This window comes from Pristis pectinata, chromosome 3, assembly GCF_009764475.1.
Source record: "Pristis pectinata isolate sPriPec2 chromosome 3, sPriPec2.1.pri, whole genome shotgun sequence".
Classification (NCBI taxonomy): domain Eukaryota; kingdom Metazoa; phylum Chordata; class Chondrichthyes; order Rhinopristiformes; family Pristidae; genus Pristis; species Pristis pectinata.
Genome location: NC_067407.1, coordinates 104,554,722 through 104,574,835, shown reverse-complemented (window position 1 = coordinate 104,574,835; position 20,114 = coordinate 104,554,722). Strand labels below are relative to the sequence as shown.

Below are 20,114 nucleotides of genomic sequence, written 5' to 3'. Positions count from 1 at the left end.
CTGCACAGTCCATTGAAGAGAACAAGCTTTGACATGTTTTCATATGGAGTAAAGCATCAAAGCAAACTGGCCTTTTGAATTAACTGGGGTAGACAGATAGATAAATAGCCTTCATGTATGATAAACACTGTAATTTGATCTGAAGGCAATAAAACAATTCATGGCATCTTTGATTTTGAAATATCCACATGATAATATATTCTTCTTATTTTGACAACTTTTGTGGCTGGTGCACATGTTAATTCCATTTGCCAAATAACCATTTCAGCCACTAAGAACTTGGAGGTGTATCAACTATAAATTAAATGTTTGCTCAGCTACATTACAAAGGGCTATTAATGTTTTCAAGTGCAAAAACAGACTTTCCTGGAAAGTGGACATGGTCGATAATTACTAATTATTCTGATATGTTAGATTCCATCTGAAAGCCACAAATCCACAACAGCTTTTATTACCTTCAACGGGTTGTAATTCATCCACTATCAGCTTCAGATACTTTCCTCGACGACTCACACGGACTGTGTGCCACTCATTATCATTGAGGTTTTGTCCAGCATAAAGCATTTCTGGACCTTTGCCTGCATAACAATATGGCAATGGATTATTAGGTTTGTGAATTCAGTTTAAACTTAACACACTTCATTATATTTGAACACCAAAGATTACATAAAATACTTGAGAAAGAGAGACATAGTAAAAGTTGTAACAATATTTAATATCATTATCTTATGCTAGTCTACAAACAAAATAAGGGTTTATGCATAATATATCACATTTAATTAAAGTATGTACATTGTCTGTCATGAATAGGCACAAATGTTTCCTTTATAACAGGAAGACAGTTATTTATTTGCTCAATGTAATTTATCCTGCAACTGTTTAATTAGAAGTACAGCACAAAGTACAGATAATGCTAAAGTTTCCTATTCAATAGAGCAGATAAATTCTCTCAAGTTTCATTGGAATTTTGCCAGTGTTTTATTTCTCTATTACACCATCAAAATCCCAGTGTTCTATATTAAGTGTCCGTGCAATGGTCCACTAATTCCGTTTAATGATGCAGCCAATTCACATTGCTTCACCACTGTTGACAAAGCCTTCAACTGCTGCACACCCAAGACCCTTGAATTCTTCACCTTAATCTTTTTTTTTCTGAATACATCCTCCAGTTCCTTCAAAAAACCTCCACTAAATCACCTCTTTTACTCGCTTTTTCACATTTTTCATCTCTTCTCCCAACTGTTGTGTAATGCTTAATTCCACTTTTTGAAGAACCAAAATTTATTTTGCAGTGTTACGGATGCTACAGTGAAGCAAAAGGTTGTGGGAAAATCAGGTTTGTGGAAGTTTACTCTTGAGAAGGTGGTAGTGAACAACTTTCTTGAATTGCTGCATTCCTTCTAGGGAAGATATTCCAGCAATTCAGTTGGGCAGGGATTTCCAAGATTTGGACACAGAGACAGTGAAGGAATGAATGTGTGGTTCCAAGCCAAGATTTGGAGGAATACATGAAGAGTTGGAGTTCCCATGCACTTGCTGCCTGTGCTTCTTGGTGGTAGATGTCATCAGAAGATGTTTTTGGAGTAGCCTAGATGAGTAACTGCAATGCATTTTGTAGAGGGTATATGCTGCAGTCACAGTGTGCCAGTGGTGGGAGAAAGGAATATACTATGCATAGAATATAAAAGTTGGAACATTATGTTGCTACTTTATAAAACACAGATATGACCACACAGAGTATTGTGTGCAGTTCTGGTTGGCACACTATCGTGTGTGCAGAGGAGATTCACTAGTATGTGGCCTTGATTGGAGGAGCTTAGTCATTGTGAGAGATTGGTTAGGTTGGACTTGTTTTAGAAAGGAGGCTGAGGGGGTGACCTGATGGAGGTACATAACATTGTAAGAGGCACAGATAGGGTAGATAGAATACTTTTCCCATGGTAGGGGTATCAAAAAACAAAAGGGCATAGGTTTAAAGTGAGGGGAAGGAGTTTTAAAGAGGATTTGAAGGGAAAGCTTTTTCTAACACTCACCTTATCTCTGGAAATTCAGCTGCTGGTTCCATAATTGGACCAAGCTTTTGATGAGGTTTGAAGCCAAGTGATACCAGCTAAACCCTGACTGGGCATCAGTGAGTTGGGTATTGGTGAATAAATGCTACTTGATAGCACTGTGAATGGCACCATCCATATCTTTGCTAATGATTGAGGTTAGACTGATTTGGCAATAATTAGCCATATTGGATATGACCTTCTGGTGAAAAGGGCATATTTTGACAATTTCCTGCATTGTAAAATGGATGCCCCAATATTTGAACTGTATGTGAATGGATTGACTAAAGGCACATGCAATTCAAGTTTTCATACTGCAAGTAGTCTGGATCCCTGGTCTTTGTTACATCCATTCCTAGATATCATCAGGAGTGAAAAAACTGGCTTCTGCGAGGTTGTGGACTTTATCTGGAAGCCACAATATATTATTCACTTACAACTTCTTACTGAACATGGTTGCAAGAGGTTCAGCTTTGTCTTTAGTGTTTACATGCTGGACCATGTTTTTGTTGAGGATTAGGATGTTCTCAGAGCCTTCACCTGCCAGTTGCTCTTTAGTTGTCCACTACCTTTCGCAACTAGATGCAGCAGAATTGCAGAGCTTTGATCAGACTTGTCTATTGTGGAATGGCTTAGGTCCACTCATTTGTGCTAAATAGCAAAAATCAGCATAAAATGTCTTTTTATGTCTTTTTGCAGCTTCACCAGGTTGGCACCTCACTTTTAGGTATGCCTGGTGTTGCTCCCATCAAGCCCTCCTGCACTCTTGATTGACCCAGAGTTGACTCCTTGGCTTGACTGCAATGTTAGAGTGACAAGTATGCCAGGCCATGACATCATATTGTGGAGCTGACGGTCATAGACACCCAGTTTTGAGTTCCTGGACCTCTTCTGAGTCCATCCATTCAGTGTTATACAATGGAGGGCGTCCTCAGTGTGACAGTTGAATTTTGTTTCCACTACAACTGTGTGATGGTCAGTTCTACCAATGCTGTCATGGACAGATGCATCTACAACTGGTAGATTGGTGAGAATAAGGCCACGCGGTTTATCCCTCGTGTTGGTTTGCTTCACCATTATGTCCACCCAGCATCAACCTCAGCAAAAAAACCTGATCATGGCAAGCTGCACCCAATCCAATTGCTTGATTAGTATATGGGACATCTCACATGTATGTGACACCAGGTGTTTGTGGGGGTAATTTTAGAAGGTCAATTGGATTGGGTGCAAATTGCCATGATCAGATTCATTGCTGAGGTTGATGCTGAGTTGTCTATCCAATTTTTATCTATTTTTATTCTAACAGAGCAGTTTGATACAATTATATGGCTCCCTAGACCACTTCAGCATGCAAATCAAGGGTTACTTAACAGCCAGACCAAATAAGAGAGATGTTCTCCTCGGAAGAACATTAGTGAACTAAATGAGTCTGTGTGACAATCCAGTAGTTTTGTGGTCATCCTTACTAAGACTTGCTTTTATTTAAATTTCTGATTTGTAATTGAATTTAGATGCCACATCAGGAATTGAAGTGATGCCTATGGATTGTTAATCCAGACCTCTGAAAATTTAACTTCTGTGGCAGTATTGTAGTCACCCTTATTGCTTAGCTTTAGTTTATGATGGACCACCCTCCCAGACCACTGATACAATTGAGTGGCTTGTATTTTAGAGGGTAGTTAAAAGTGATTGGAGTCACAAATAGGCCACAGCAGGTAGAATTGGCTATTTTTTTTTCTCTGCACTACATGAAGAGGAAGCTCAGATAGGGTAGATAGTGGGAAACATTTTCCCATAGCAGAGGTGTCTAAAGCTAGAGGACATTGTTTTACCGAAAGGGCTAAGAGGTTTAGAGGGGATCGGAGGAGAAATCTCCTTTGCCAAGAGGATTGCTGGAATCTGGAATGCACTGTCTGAGGGGGTTGTGGAGGTAGAGACTCTCATGCCATCTTAAGAAGTATGTAGACAAGCACTTGAATTGCCAAGACATGTAAGTCTATAGGCCAAGTGTTGATAAATGGGATTAGAAAAGAGGTGTACTTCATGATCATTTTGGACACGGTGGGCTAAAGGGCCTTTTTCTATGCATCTAAATAAACCAGTTAGATTAATACAATAATTTAATAGATTCATGACCCTTTTTTGCTATTTAGTAATAGTTTTTGGTTCCATTTTGATTTATATCGTGACTTCAACTTACCAAACTGTGGTGGAATGATTTGAACCATAAATTTTACTGCAAAACTGTACCCTTATTTGCACAAATATAAAAAATGATATGCAAGAAGCCCACCAAAGGTTACTTTATCCAGAATAAGATGCAGTCTTGTGTTGCACCCTTCCCAATCAGCCATCATACGTCAACAGAGCAAATATAAAGAGGGGAGAAAAATCAGAACATTTCAGAGTCACAGAAGGTTCTGACAAGAGTTGGAGGTCTTTGGCCTAGTATGTCCTTCTGACCCAGCCTACTCCCACCTTCCAATACAAGATGTGTAAGTTTGAAGGTCACAGCTCATCAAATATACATTCTATTTGACAAGGGTTTTTGCCTCCACCATCTTTACAGGTAATGAATTTAAACCTCTGTGTGAAAAAAAATCTTCCTTTTAATATTTCTACTAATGACTCTAAATCAGTGCCACTTATCTTTGACCAACTTTCTAGTCATGGGAACAACCTTGTTAATCTGCAAAAAGGTCATGTCTATAATAGTGACCAGAAATGTATACAGGACCTAGGTTGTGGTCTGATTAGTGTTGTGTACAGATCAATCAGAGAAAAAAAGAACAGGGAAATTCTGCCCTAGTTTCCCAAAATGTGGAGATAAAAATATGTGCTGTAATATTTAATTCTTTGGAAAGGTTATTTGGGTAGCAAAATAGGTGCAAAATTAATATTTCAGTGAGAAATCATGTCTGGCCAAGTGATAGAATCGTCCAAATAATGAAATCCCATTTTAGAGGGAAAACATATGAAAGTAGTGCGATAGGAGATGACTATAAAGAAGTCGACTATGTTTATTCTCACAAAGCACAACCATAAATACACTAGTAGCTGCTCTAGCATGTCTTTTCCATTGTCCTCCCGCACATAATCATTCAGCATCCTTATATATCGATTTGATAAGTTATGGGTTTATGTCTGTGTTATTTTGCTGCAAATTGTAAGAAAATTCTGTTTCTAAAACTGTTGGTAAATACTACTTCCAGATAATGGGCAGACACTTCTGTTTTCACTTTAAAGTCCAAATGGAAAATTAAATGAGGTGCTAAATGGCTGGAGAATGGCATATTTGACTTGAATGTACTGTTTTAATGAGAGTTGTCTAATTCATGCCTTTTTTTGGGCAACGTCATAAGGAAGTCATTTTCCTTCCAGATATACGTACCTTGTTCCAATTGCTAAACATTTGTGGAGCCCCAGTATGTCGGGGTGACACACTGATACAGTAAGCCATCTTTACCATTTAAGAGGCCCGCTTCAACATTACTTATAGCGCCTCCCAGGCATGGTGCTTGTGCCACATCTTCCTCAAGTCATTTAATAATATACCCTTACTTACTCTTTTTCTATTTTTGCTTTCCACCACACCAGGTCACACCTATCGTTCTTATTCCCTGGGCAATCCCTCACTCAACTGCACTACCAATCTCCTGCCTGATCCTTGCCCTGGACCACCTGATGATCTATTGCCCTGAGTCTATAGTTGAGCTCCAGGTCTGAGTTTGTCAAGCTGTTTGCTGGTCCCTCAGCCCATCTCATCCTCTCCAATCTCTTGACCAAGCTCTCTACCAACCACCTGTCCCTCTTCTCTCAATGATCCACAGGAGCTGACAGCAACCCTTCCATTACAATACTTCAAAGTCCTAATCCTCCCTACAATAAAGGGCTTTGAGTGCATGAGGCCTATTTAGTAATATATGATACATTGGGCCATGTATACTACTGAATGCCATAGTGCCAAGCCTTCAAACAAAACATTCATTCCTTCCTGTGCACTACCATCTTAATAATATACTTGAACAGACAGTCTGCAAAGTCTAAGCATCAAATACAACAGTCTTAGTGGGCCTTAGCAACTGAGTAACCAAAAATTTTGAAAATAATACATTCCAAGAAATGCATATCACGTGTAGATAAATTCCTAATAAAAATGTGCTAGAGGATAAATGAAATCCACTTATAAGGTACAAAAAATCAATGATACAAAAACAGGTGAAGGCAGCTTTGAGATCATACACTATCGTCAGTACGGATTAAAATGGATATTGAGGATCGTGTCTGGTTAAAAAGAAAATTTCGAAGGTAAGTGATTTTATGCATAATTGTGAAGTAGTAGCACAGTGCAATATGGGTTGTGGTCTTCTCAGATTATATCCAATTGTTGTGATGAAGTATAAATGAGCAACTAAAAGGGATGAAGTTTCTAAAAATTAAGTAGAAATACTTAAGACCCCATATCAATGGCTGCAGAATACCAAATTGTTAACAAAATTTACTAAGTTGCTGCACTTCATTAAGATCTCACTGCAAACTTCATTCACTCTTCTCCGCTGAGATAATGAGGACATCAGGTACCTGGAGCTCTCTAATTAACAAGTCTCAGAAAGTGTAACTGTCTCACAGTTTGCTTCAACAAAAAAAACATTTCTGCACAAGTGCACATCTTCCTAGTAATCAAACTTCATGTTAATGCTGAAAGTAGATAAAGGTTAATTTCAGAGGTCTCTAAATTTCTTTTTAGATGTCATTTCATTTTATAGCTAAACACAATTTCAGGTATTTTCTATACGATTGTGCCCATTCATGACTTACCATATTGTCCCAGAAAACTTAATGAAATTAGAACAGTGTAAAAAGCAATTATAACACATAAAATATTTCACAAATTTATGTTTTTCTATTCAATAAGACAAAGAAAAAGTCCTATTTACCACTAAATTTGTACAACATATTCACTTTACACCAAAAAGCTTTTCACTTCACAGATAAAAATTTTTGAACATGCCAGTGTCTGTGTTGTTATGTACTGGATGTAAACGTAGAAAATAAGACTGGACTGTGACTTTAAAATAGCAATTTAAGCTAAATATTGCAGAGATTTGAGGCAGTATTTATTGCAGAAATTCAGGCTATGTATTAACTTCTTTTGGTGTTGATAGAAGTTATTATCATCAGAAACCTATTGTATAAAAGTTTTTTTATTATTCACCTTTTATCATCATTAACTATGTTTAATAACTCATCCAATATTGTGAAGGAAATTTTTGAACAGCAACAAGGTGAGTAAAAAATGAGACATTACCTATGACGTGTTAAAATTTTTAGGTAAAAAATGAACTTTCCAGTATTATGATTCTTTGACAGGAAGAGTTATTAGTTTTTACTGAATGAAACAATTTGACTCCACAATTAAATCACTTACTTACGTGACTAAGTACTTGGCAAAAAGAAACTAATTATGATTCTCTCAATGTTAACAGCAACATGTTTCAAAATACACACAGCAATACAGGGATAAAATGTTAACATAGCCTTCCACCTATTAATTTACATTCGCAGTTACGTAACACAACTGTGGTTCAGGTATTTACAAAAATGTAAAGACTTTATAAATTAATTTTCAGGTTTATGCAATAATTAAGTGATTAATTTATAGTTTCTGTAACTTTCTACTGAATCACCTTTACAATGACAAAGATATCAACATCACCAAGTCCCCTATCCTTGCAGAGTGCAGAGATAAACTGTTCACATTGATATTTCAGATATATCCAGCATTATCTATATTTAAGATTTTCACAAACAGTTATGTTCTGCATCTCACAGATTCCACATTTTTTTAGTCTCTCTTCTGCATTCTTCATCTTCCTCCATCAGACAGATCAGTTATGATTAACAAGCATTCAGGCAAACACAGTTTTGGTTTCATACACTTTAATCAGTATGGATTAAAAGGAATACTAAGAATTGTCCATGATTAAAAAGCAAACTTTGAAGGTAAATGATATTATGCAAAATTGTGAAGTGGTAATTTGATGCAATGTGGCTTGTGGTTCTCCCGGACAGTATTCAACTGTTGGGGTCAAGTACAGACAATAGCAAAAAGCACTTGTGTCACCTGGATTCTCCTGGATTCCAATCCATCAGACATTTCCTTTGTTCTGTCCATCTTTCTCCCTTGTCTGCAACTTAAAATACACTTGCTTTCTCATTTCTCCAGTTCTGACGAATGGTCGTCAATTTGAAATGGTAATTCTAATTTTCTCTTCACAGATGCTGCCTGATCTGCTGAGTACCTCCTGCATAGGCCATAGAAGACAGAGAGTAGGGGTGGAAGGGTGTGGAAGGCTGGAGGTCCGTGAACAGTGGTGTTCCACCAGGATTGGTGCTGGGACCTCTGTTGTTTGTGATATATATCAATGATTTGGATGAAACCGCACATGGGTGGATTAGCAAGTTTGCAGATGACACCAAGATTGGTGGAGTTGTGGACAGTGTAAAGAACTATCAAAGAATGCAATGGGATATAGATCAGTTACCGATATGGGCAGAGGGGTGGCAGATGGAGTTTAATCTGGGCAAGTGCGAGGGGTTGCACTTTGAGAGGTCAAATGAAAGGAGAAAGTATACAGTAAATAGTAGGTCCCTTAATAGCATTGAGGTACAGAGGGATCTTGGGGTCCGCGAGTGGATAAGGTGGTAAAGGAAGCGTATGGCATTCTTGCCTTCATTGGTAGGAGTGTTGAGTATAAGAGTAAGGAAGTCATGCTGCAGCTATATAAGACTTTAGTCAGACCGCACTTGGAGTATTGTGTGCAGTTCTGGTTGCCCCATTATAGGAAGGATGTGGAGAGGGTGCAGAAGAGGTTTACTAGGATGCTGCCTGGATTAGAGGGTATGAGCTATAAGGAAAGGTTGAACGAACTTGGGTTGTTCTCCCAAGAGCGTCAGAGACTGAGGGGAGACCTGATAGACATTTTTAAAGTTATGAGAGGCATAGATAGGGTAGACAGTCAGAATCTTTTCCCCAGGGTAGGAATGTCAAACACCAGAGGACACGCTTTAATGTTGGGGGGATGTTTAAAAGCAATGTGAGGGGCAAGTTTTTTTTACACAGAGAGTGGTAGGTTCCAGGAATAGGTTACCAGGAATAATAGTGGAAGCAGGCAGTTTGGTGGAGTTTCAGTGGCTTTTAGATAGACAGATAAATATGAAGGGAATGGAGGGATATGGATGATACATAGGAAGAGGGCACTTAGTATAAACTGGCATCAAGGTCGGCACAAGACCGTGGGCTGAATGGCCCATCTAGTGCTGTACTGTTCTATGTTCTATTGTTTGTTTTTATTTCATTTTTCCAGCAAATGTTTTTCAATCACTCTCCAGTAGCCAGCTCGACAATGCCTGCTTTGGGTTTCACCAGAATCACTTGACTCCAGCCACCATCAATATCTTGGTCCAAACATGGATCAAAGAGCTGAATTCCAGAGGTGAGGTGAGAATGACTGTCCCTGACATCAATGTGGTATTCGACCAAGTGTGGCATTAAGGAGCCCTGATAAATCTGAAGTCAATGGGCAAGAAGTAAACATACTCCCGGAGATGGAATCATATCCTGGACAAAGGAAAATGTTTGTAGTTGTTAGGGGTTAATCATCCCATTCCCAGGATATCAGTACAAGAGTTCCTCAGGGTAGTGTCCTGAGCCCAACATCCTCTGCTTCTTCATCAATGATCTCCCATAAGGTTGTTCATGGAAAAGTTCACTGATGAGTGTACAATATGTAAGTCCATTCTTAATTCCTCAGCAAATGAACTAGTCTCTGCCGAGGTGCATCAAGATCCAAACAACATTCAAACGTAGACTGATAAAAGACAAGCAATGTTTGTGCCATAAAAGTGCCAGGGAATGATCACCTGTAACAAGAGAAAGGGTCTAACAACCAATCCTGGAAAATCAATAGCTTTAACAGGCTGAGCCCACATCAACATCCTAGGTCATCACTGACCCGAAACTCAACTGGACCAGCTACTTAATAGCCTAGGTACAACAACAAATCAGAAGCTGAGATTCCTGCAGTGAGTGACTCAACTTCTGATACTACAGGGCTTTTCCACAAGGCACAAGTCAGGAGTGTGATGGAATACTCTTCACTTGCTTGAATGAGCACAGCTCTTAGAACATTCAAAGCTCAAGATCCAACTCTGCTTGATAGGCACCCTTTCCTCCACCATAAACATTTATTCCCCCCATCATCAGCACACTATGTATAAAATGTGTGTGATCTACAGAATACAGTTACCCACACAGGCTACTCCAACGTCACCTTCTAGCAACAGATGCAGGGAAACACCACTACTTGTACATTCGCCTTCAAGTTGCACAGCATCCTGACCAGGAATTATTTTGCCATTCCTTCATCATTGCTGGGTCTAGATCCTGGAATGCTCTACCCAATAGCAATGTGGCACTACCTTCACCAGATGGACTGCAATACTTCAAAAAGAGGACTCACCACCACCTTCTCAAGGAAAGAAAATGCTGGTCTAATCAGCACCACCCACAAATCCTTCAAATCATTAACAGAAGCTATAATTTAAGAAATGCTAGTGGATACAGAGCCATAAGATCTTAAAATGCTCACTTTCTACTTATCTTCCACCAAAAGAAAACACACAAAAAAGAGATGTTATAGTGCACAGGCTTCTTACAGCATTAAGAGTGAAACTGATCTTGGGCAGTCCTGTGGGAAAGAAGCTAACTGATGTAAAATAGGTGGATAATTTGCTGTCATGTGTTGTGTGCTGTTGTCTGTTAGATTGGCAGTATGAGAACGGCAAATATATTAGTAGCTACGTATTCCACTTGCTTTTGAAATTCTGCTCCACTTACTTCAAAGGGAAACTGCAAACCAGCTATACAAATTTTGATTTTAAATTACAGATAATCTTATTTTCATAAAAAAATCAAAGTATAATATTCCTGCTGAAAAACACTATGAGGTCAGGAGTCTTCTTCTGTCCTGAAAAAGGATCCTGACCCGACACGTTGACTGCCTGCTTTTCTCTACAGATGCTGCCTGGCCTGCAGAATTCCTCCAGCATCATAGTGTTTTTCATCTGGATATTCCAGCATCTGCAGTCCTTTGTTTATAATATTCCTGCATCCTTGCTCTCTGCAGCTTAATTTCCAAAAGAAATATTTAAGAAGTTAACACATTTTGATGAGAAATAACTGACAAAACAGAAATTGTAAGGGTGAAGTCTGAAGCTATTAGATTCTTCAAATAATATGACAACATTCCCAGCAGAGCTTTCTGCTGCAATAAAACCTTGGCAACACAGGCTTTTCCCCAATGTTTTTCCTGTGTTGACTTATAACAAAAGAAATAGAAACAGGAATAGGCCAAGATCATAGCTGGTCTTCTATTGCAACCACCATTTTTGTGTTCTGTTCCCATGACTTCTTTAATCAGCAAAAGTGTATCAATCCATTTTGAATGCAATCAATGGCTAAGCCTCTTTAGCTCACCAGGAGAGAGAATTCCAATCCTCTGATCAATTACAGCTTCTAAGTAGAACAAGGAGTAATCTGCTAACTTCATGTACTATACATAGAATATTGCTTACTATCAAACCATAGCAGAAGTCCATATGTGCAAAACATGAGTTTTCTGATGATTAATTCAAATGGATCATATTCTACATACACATAGATTTCTGATTTCTGCTGCCAGGGCACTAGGTTTCCCCAAGGTCATAAATTTAACATAAACATCTTTTTAAACTGAAATCTGCCTATTTATTCTATGCCATGTATGAACTAGCAAACCTCATGTCTAACAATTCACACTCAGTGGCAACAATATACTCATGGGATGCCCATACATACTTGCATCACTTCAGAAAGCAGGAAAATATTGTTTAAATTTGTTTGCAGACAAAATAATGCATAGATTAATTTCAAAATACTTGTCAGGGAAGTATCATTACAATATTATATGCAAACAGGTTGATGGTTTAAAATAGCTTCAGTGAAGCTTTTACTGGAACTGAATACAACTTGCAGGCTTGCAGACTAGGGTGGCACAGTGGTGCAGCTAGTAGAGCTGCTGTATAATATGCTAGCATAGCTCAAGTGACCCAGGTTCAATCCTGACCTTGTAAATTGGCCTCTGTAAAGTATCCACAGTGCTTGGGTGAGTGGTAGAATTTGAAGGGAGTTGTGGTAATGAGGGGAGAAGAAAATAAAGGCATTCATATAGTGTTACAGTAAATAGTACCTGATTGTCAATGTGGACTCAGCCGGCCAAAGGGCCCATTTTTCATGCTGCATGTTTCCATGTTTTGAGGTATCTCAAGAAGCAAATCGGAGAGACTGCAAATTGGAATGCACAACCAAAATTTCTTGAGAACACCATTTTATCCTATAAACCATCTGTCAGGGACTCACAGGATAATGCCATTTCCCCTACCATATTCCTTCTGGATCACTGAAGAAACTTGGTATATGCCCTCCTGGGAATATTTGGGGAGCTTAGTGCCCCAGTAAGGTGACAATGTCAGGTATGCCAGTTTCATCTTTCAGGTCTCATTCTGGCAGTGAAATAATTCCATTGCTCCATGAACTCCTCACTGTCCCCATCCATCACTCCCCTCAGATCAAGGCTCAAACCTCTAGATTTGCCAACCCATGAGCCCCTATGATTCAGGCCCCAAGCTCCCAATCTGTCTTCCCCCACAACTACGAGAAACGATTCAGAGTAGGTTTACTGGACGAGTACCTGGAATGGGTGGGTGATCCTTTGAGGAAAGATTGAACAGACTCAGCTGTTATCCACTGGAGTTTAGAAGAGTGAGCAGTGGATTGATTGAAACATGTAAGATTTTGAGGAATCTTAGCATAGTGGATGTGGAAAGTATATTTCTTTTTATAGGAGAATCTTGAATCAGAGGTCACCCATTTAAAACAAAGATAAGGTGATCCCTTCCTCAAAGGGCTATGGAAGCAGAGTTTGAATATTTTTAAGGTAAAGATAGATCAACATTTGGCAAACAAGAATGTGAAATGTTATCAAAGGTAAACAGGAAGGTAGAGTTGAGGAGACAATCAGATCAGCAATGATCTTGTTAAGTAGCAGAGTGGGATTGAGTGACCTAATTCTCCTAATTCACATGGAATGATCCACCCATCAGTGTTGGAATCACTCTGAACACTACGCACCCATAATCACCCACCCATCAGTGCTGAGCTCACACTAACTCCTCAAATCAACCATCCATTCACTAGCATTGTGCTTTCCCAAATTCACACCCACTCACTCATTAGTGCCAGGATCCATTGATCCCTATCGACATTCCTCTCTGACTAACCATTAGTGCTGGGCTGTGATGGCTTTCCCATAACCATCCGTGTCAAGTTTGAAGCCATCCCTACCCTTTTCCCAAACTAATCATCCAACCTCTTCTCATCCATAGTAGAGACCTGATCAGCTTGTGGCTACTGGCTATCCAGACTCTGTAAATCGAGCTTCTGAACAAAGTACCAACAGCACACTTGTGATTTGCGGCAGGAAACCATTAATAAAAAACAGTCACTGACACATCATTGTCAACCTTGGATGACCATAGTTCTTTGTGTTAAAGAGCACAGCAAGGGAAAGAATGAAGTTCCAATAGTTTTAAATGCTGGACATGAAAATCCCACTTACTATCAGATGATGAAAATAAACAATGAAGAAAATTTTGACCAGTAAATTTCTAAAATCACACCACAAACGTTCAGAACGACTCAGAGCTAATCTTGAGTCAAGAGAAAAAAACAAAATACCACTGTTTATCCATTCCTAAACATTAAAAAAAATACATGCAATGGAAAGAAAATATTATATTAAATACAATTAGGTCACTGAAATCAAAATGACTTTCTGTGATTTATATGAAATGAATAACATTTGTGATGTTCTACCAGAAACCTGAACTGCTGGTGAGGTGCTATATCTGGTGGTGGCTCACAGCATTTATTTGTGGGTGCCCCGAAACAGAAGAATCTGGCACTACAAACTGGACGTAGGCAAGTGATTGACCAGCCCAGCATTTAAGCTTAGGAGGCTACTCTCCATCAGAATGTGATGACACTCTTTGAAGAATTTAGTTCATTAAGTTACATAAATATAGCCCTGCCCAAAATGCAATTATTTGTGCTAAATTGCTGAGCATGCAATAATTTGGAATTATTTAATTGCTGTTACAGTTTTGGAAAATTGAATTGAAATAAATTTTGTTAAATAGTCTAGGCATAAACTCACATGTTATTTTAAAGATTCTGAAAATAAATGTTATGAGCATTATGTGTAATATAGTTAAAACAATTATGAATCAAATAGTCTCTTTCAATAACATGTAGAGGATAAATCTGTATTTTTTGAATCCTGTGGAAAGTGTTACATTGTCAATAACTTGCAAAATCAAGTTATTTAAAGACCTGAAATATAACATGCCAGCATGATTCTTTTACCAGTCATTATCTTACTGAAGCATGAAGGGCCACAAGACCTACTTATGGTCCAACTTCTAATGTTCTTCAATCTCAATCACCCCAGGGACCTCCTACTAACAACCCTCTGCCCTTTGATCTCCATGGGCCCAACACACAATTCCCCAACCATGACCATTCCATTTGGGTTCCAAAGGGGCCTCTCAGGGCCCAATCACCCATCCATCCCCACTACTGGATCTAATCATTCAACAGCCTAACATCTAACACCAATTCAGTGGTGTCTGCTACTGAAATTTGCAGCTGTAGCCAATGAGACCTGGTCCCTTCACCAATCACCTTTAATCTATGACCATGATCTTTGATTACCATTGCTTCTGCCACTGCTCAACATTTCCTGATTTTGAATGCCTCTATCAAAGCTCCTTAGAAACATTTTTCTTTGAATTAGAACAAAATAGCTCCTCCGGTCTCTAAAACACCAGTCTCTCTCACTGGTACCTTCCTGGTAATCTTTCCTGCACCCTCTATATGTTTTGACATTCTTACTGTTGTGCAATGCCCAGATATGAACCCAAACAATATTTTACGAAGGCTTAACATAAGATTCTTGTTTTTATGCTCTATGCCTTTACTTACAAACCTAAGGACCCAAAATAATCGTTTAAATGGCTTTAATCATTTTCAAAGATCTTGTGCACATCACCCACACCTCTGTTCTCATAACCTCTGTAAAGATGCATCCTCTCTCAGGTTCTGCAATAAGATAGGTCATTCTATGATTTTTTTATGGTCTCAATAGGTTTTGGGTCACTAAGGGGATCATTGATCAGAGCTATTGGCTATAAGCAAAGAAGAAACATGTTCTATATTCCAAAAATAATATCGTACTGCAATACATATACCAGTATGCAAGACCATATAAAACCTTTTCCCCATCTGAGTTCACTTTTTCTATGGTTACACACTATAGCTTACTGAAACCACTGTCATGTGATTAGCTCCCTAGCTTTGCTAATGCTCCTTTCTAATTCAATACTTTGAGGTACATTAAATGTGAAGCAAACTAACTTTTTGGATCTTCCCTGAGGGCATACACTAAGTCACAAATCAATATCGCCCTGACAACCAGAGAGGGATGGAAACTTTACCATGCTGGGATTGTCATATATTATTTTATTATAAGTACTCTGCAGCACACTATGGTGTACTCTGGGACTGCTGCTATTATAGTTCTTTTGCTGTTCTGCCTGAGGCTTAACAGTAAGTTAGATATAGTAATGGACTAAGCACTTCACAAGTACCTGAAAAAATTAAAACTATAGGTGCTATTCCTTGTTTTTCTTCCTTCCAAGTGAACAAGAAGACTTATAAATGCAAAGAGATAAAATAACTACACAAGGTATTTTTTTTGTTGTTGCTGGATCATTATCTTAGCTTATGAGCAAGTACACACATTGTTAAAGATGATATTGAAGTAAAGAGCAATATTCTGTATTTCCTTGTACAGAAATATCTCCACCCAAGGGTGAAATTCCCCTACACCACCAAGAAAGAATTATACATTTTTTGTGGTGGATCCCTGAGAAAAATAAGACATTTTATACTTCAATAAACCATGAAAAATCTTGATGTTTGGAAACCAGTATGTACCCCTGTCAGCATTACAATACCGACAATAACATTAGTTGTTTTAGTGTTAGCTGAGGCCCCTCTAATATCTCTCACTCAAAGAAATGAGGTCCAGATCAAACTCCAGAGACTTGAGCACAAATACTAAGGCTAACTCTCCAATGCTGTATTGAGTAAGTGGTGTACTGGTGAATGGTGGAAGAGTGCTGACTTTCTGCTGGGGAATTAAACAAAAACTTCATCAGCCCACTGAGGTGAACGTTCAAAAAGAAAATTCTCAACATTATTTTTAAGAAGAGCTGGGTATTTACTCTGCTTTTCGGGACAATATCCCTGCATTAACACCATCATGGAATTTGATTGAGTTCTTTGAAGAAGTAACCAAGAAGGTTGATGAGGGAAGGGTGGTAGATGTAGTCTATATGGACATCAGTAATGCCTTTGACAAGGCTCTGCATGGCAGGCTGCTATGGAAAGTTCGATTGCATGGGATCCAAGGAGAGCTAGCTAATTGGATACATAATTGGCTAGATGGTAGGAAGCAGCAGGTGATGGTGAAAGGTTGTATTTTGAACTGGAGGACTGTGGCTAGTAGTGTTCCCCAGGGGTCAGTGCTAGGCCCATTGATACTTGTCATCTATATCAATGATTTGGATGAGAATGTACAAGACAGGGTTAGTAAGTTTGCAGATGACACTAAAACAGGTGGTGTCGAAGACAGTGAAGATGATTATCAGGATTTACAGTGGGTTCTTGATTAGCTTGGTAAGTGGGGTAAGGAATAGCATATCAAATTTAATTCAGAGAACTGTGAGCTGCTGCATTTTGGGAAGACAAATCAAGATAGGACTCTCACAGTGAAACGTAGGATCCTGGAGAGTGATGTAGAACAGATGGACCTCAAGTACAAGTGCATGGTTCTCTGAATATGGTGTCACAGATGGACAAGGTGGTGAAGAAGGCTTTTGGAACGCTGGCCTTCATCAGTTAGGGCAGTGAGTATAGAAGCTGGGACATTATATTGCAGTTGCACAGGATGTTGATGAGGTACATTTGGAATATTGTGTTCACTGCTATAGGAAAGATGCCATTAAGCTGGAAAGACAGCAGAAAAGACATACAAGATGTTGCCAGGACTCAAGAAATTGATTTATAGAGAGGGATTGAGCAGGCTTGGACTATCATTCACTGGAGCATATGAGGATGAAGGGTGATCTTATAGAGGTACAGAAGATCATGAGGGGCATAGATAGAGTGATTGCACACAGTCTTTTTTCCAGGATCGGGGAATCAAGAACTAGTGGGCACAGGTTTAAGGTGAGAGGGGAGAAATTTAATAGGAACATGAGGGGCAATTTTTCCACTCAGATGGTGGTCCATATATGGAATGAGCTGCCAGAAGATGTGGTTGATGCGGGTACATTAACATTCAAAAGACACTTGGACAGGTGCATTGATACAAAAGGTTTAGAAGGATATAGGCCAAATGTAGGCAAATGGGACTAGCTTAGATGGGCATCTTGGTCGCCATGGACCAGTTGGACCGAAGGGCCTGATTCCGTGCTGTGTGACTCCACAACTCTCTGACTCTAGAGCAAGTTAGCTGATCATTACCATGTTGCTTTTGTCAGACCTTGCTTGTGTAAACTGGTTGTTAAATAGTTAGATTATATATGTTACTACATTTCAGAAATATCTTATTAGCTGTAAGGTCCTTTCTCTGTTAAAATAAATCATTATATAAATTCAAATTTTTTTTCCTTTAAATCTGAACACTATTGATGTAAAAGCACTACTAAAACATTACTATAAACTACTTTAGTCTCTTTAAGATACCCTTTTGTTCCCAGATTACTGTAGCCAGCCAGCTATGCACCAGTTCTTCGGCAATTCATTAAAGCCTGCTTCCCATAATTGTACCTAGTATTTCGCATTTTCAATGAAAATGGGTGCTACAAAGGCAGTGCCATAGACAATTTTAAATTTGTCAAATGGGCCTCGGCTGCTTAGTTTGGCTTCAAAAGATTGATTTTGATGTGATATATTCTTCTTGTCTCTCCTCCCTCTTCCCAATAACCCAACAATCTCAAAAGAAAAATATGATGTTGTATGCATAACTAAGCCTATATCTGTTGGTGGCCCACACTCTCACAAGAATACTAGCTCACAGTTAATTAACCTTTACCAACACCTCATTATCAGCCTCCAAAATATGTTAACACAAAAAGTAATCGGTATTCGAAGATCTGTATGAAGCTGTCAATTTAATTTTTTTTCCCTAGAAATACACTCACTAACGAAGCTGCACACAACTTTCAAATTGTTAAAGTACATTTCATACAATTTTCCTTGGATAGAGATCATAAGTAGCAACTTCTGCCCAATGGAAAGAAGTAAAATGAAAAAAAAATCACACTCATTGTACATTAAACATTGCGTTGAACACTGTGTTTGGATTAATAGCAATTATATCATTTTAGAGTTTGGATGATATTTATAAGCCACTCAAGACTTTTTTTAAATACGGTGATAAGATCTGAATCTCTTGATGGAATTATTTTATCCTGAACAGTGGCATATACCCATTCTGTATTGCTTTGAATGCAATTGTCAATAACATCCCAATAATTCTACATTTAAATTTAATAATTTCCATTATTTTGACAGGAATTCAAATTTATTCATATGGGGCAATTGGCTCTTTATTTTCTTGCCGAACGTGTGACAAATATGTTTACCTATAAAGTTCGCAAGACAAGGGGTAGCAAAGTCTGCCTGCTGACTTCATGCCAAAGCAGAAAATCCTGTCAAATCATGTCTGAATTGTGTGCTTTTTTGCATGCCTTTTTCCATTGCAATTCAATACAGTCAGCTATAGTTATTATATGTTAATTACTGACCCACTGCTCTAAATTATTGTACTGAATAACTGATCAATATGTGCCTTATTCTTTCATTATATACAACCACTGGAAACAAAGTTATTGTTAGCTATATCGGATCCTTCTTGAATAATACATGAAGGAAGATGGACCTACTTGTGCTGGATATAGTGTATTTAACATCAAGAGTCAATTAATTGATATCTACTGGAAACTTCACTTTAACTACCATTACTGTCTTTCATTACAAAGTTCCTATTGGCTATACATACAACAATGTTAAATTTTAATATACTTTTAATTCTGAATACTGAATTTTGCAATTAATCCAATTGCCAGAATCCCTTAAAGTTTAAATAATCCATCAAGCACTTTTAGCAGATAGCAGCTGAAAATATGTGCTGATGAACTTTCAACATTTTATCACTGTATAGTTAACTGAGAAATTAGCCAGCACAATATTGGTTTTACAGTTCGGCATGGAGTGAAGGAATAATGAAGAAATATTAAATTGCTGCAAAAATAAGTCAGCCAGTCAGAACAAGCACAGCACCAATTTAACAGCATGCTGCCAAGTTTGGGAAACAATGGTGAGGCAAAACAGCAGTCACTTCCCTTGCAGTAGAGAATTTATGGAGATTTTTTTACAAAAATTTGTTACAAGGAATGGTTGGGCCAGAAACTATCTTATCTTTTTAAGAGAAAACTGAATAGGTATTCAAAGCAGTGTAAAATCAGGAGAAAGCAGGGCAATACAGCTCAACACAATAATGTGGACAGCTGCTACTGTGGTCTGCCTCCACTACCGAACTTGGGATGACAGCTAAGCTGACTCATCTGCTTTATAAAAATAAAACTGACTCAGTTTATTTACTGGGATTTGCCACACGTTTGATAGCAAACCATATTGGTGAGAGAAATTCCACAAAAATCTTTATTTATCAGTCAAGCAATTGCAACACGCTCATGGTAGCGTGATAACAGATTCTAAACAAATGTACATTTACACACCAATCTGACAAATGGCATGCTCACCAGTGTTAAATT

The 20,114-nt window shown here is 38.4% G+C and overlaps 1 protein-coding gene across 16 annotated transcripts in view; it reads right to left on the bottom strand.

Moving 5' to 3' along the window:
- The window catches only part of nrxn1a (neurexin 1a), a 1,334,105-nt gene that overhangs the window by 605,375 nt on the left and 708,616 nt on the right, over positions 1-20,114 (bottom strand). For all 16 annotated transcript variants that reach the window (XM_052010794.1, XM_052010792.1, XM_052010793.1 and 13 more), the window contains one exon: positions 456-578. In XM_052010794.1, the coding sequence (XP_051866754.1) occupies positions 456-578 (123 nt within the window). The remainder of the gene's footprint in view (positions 1-455; positions 579-20,114) is intronic.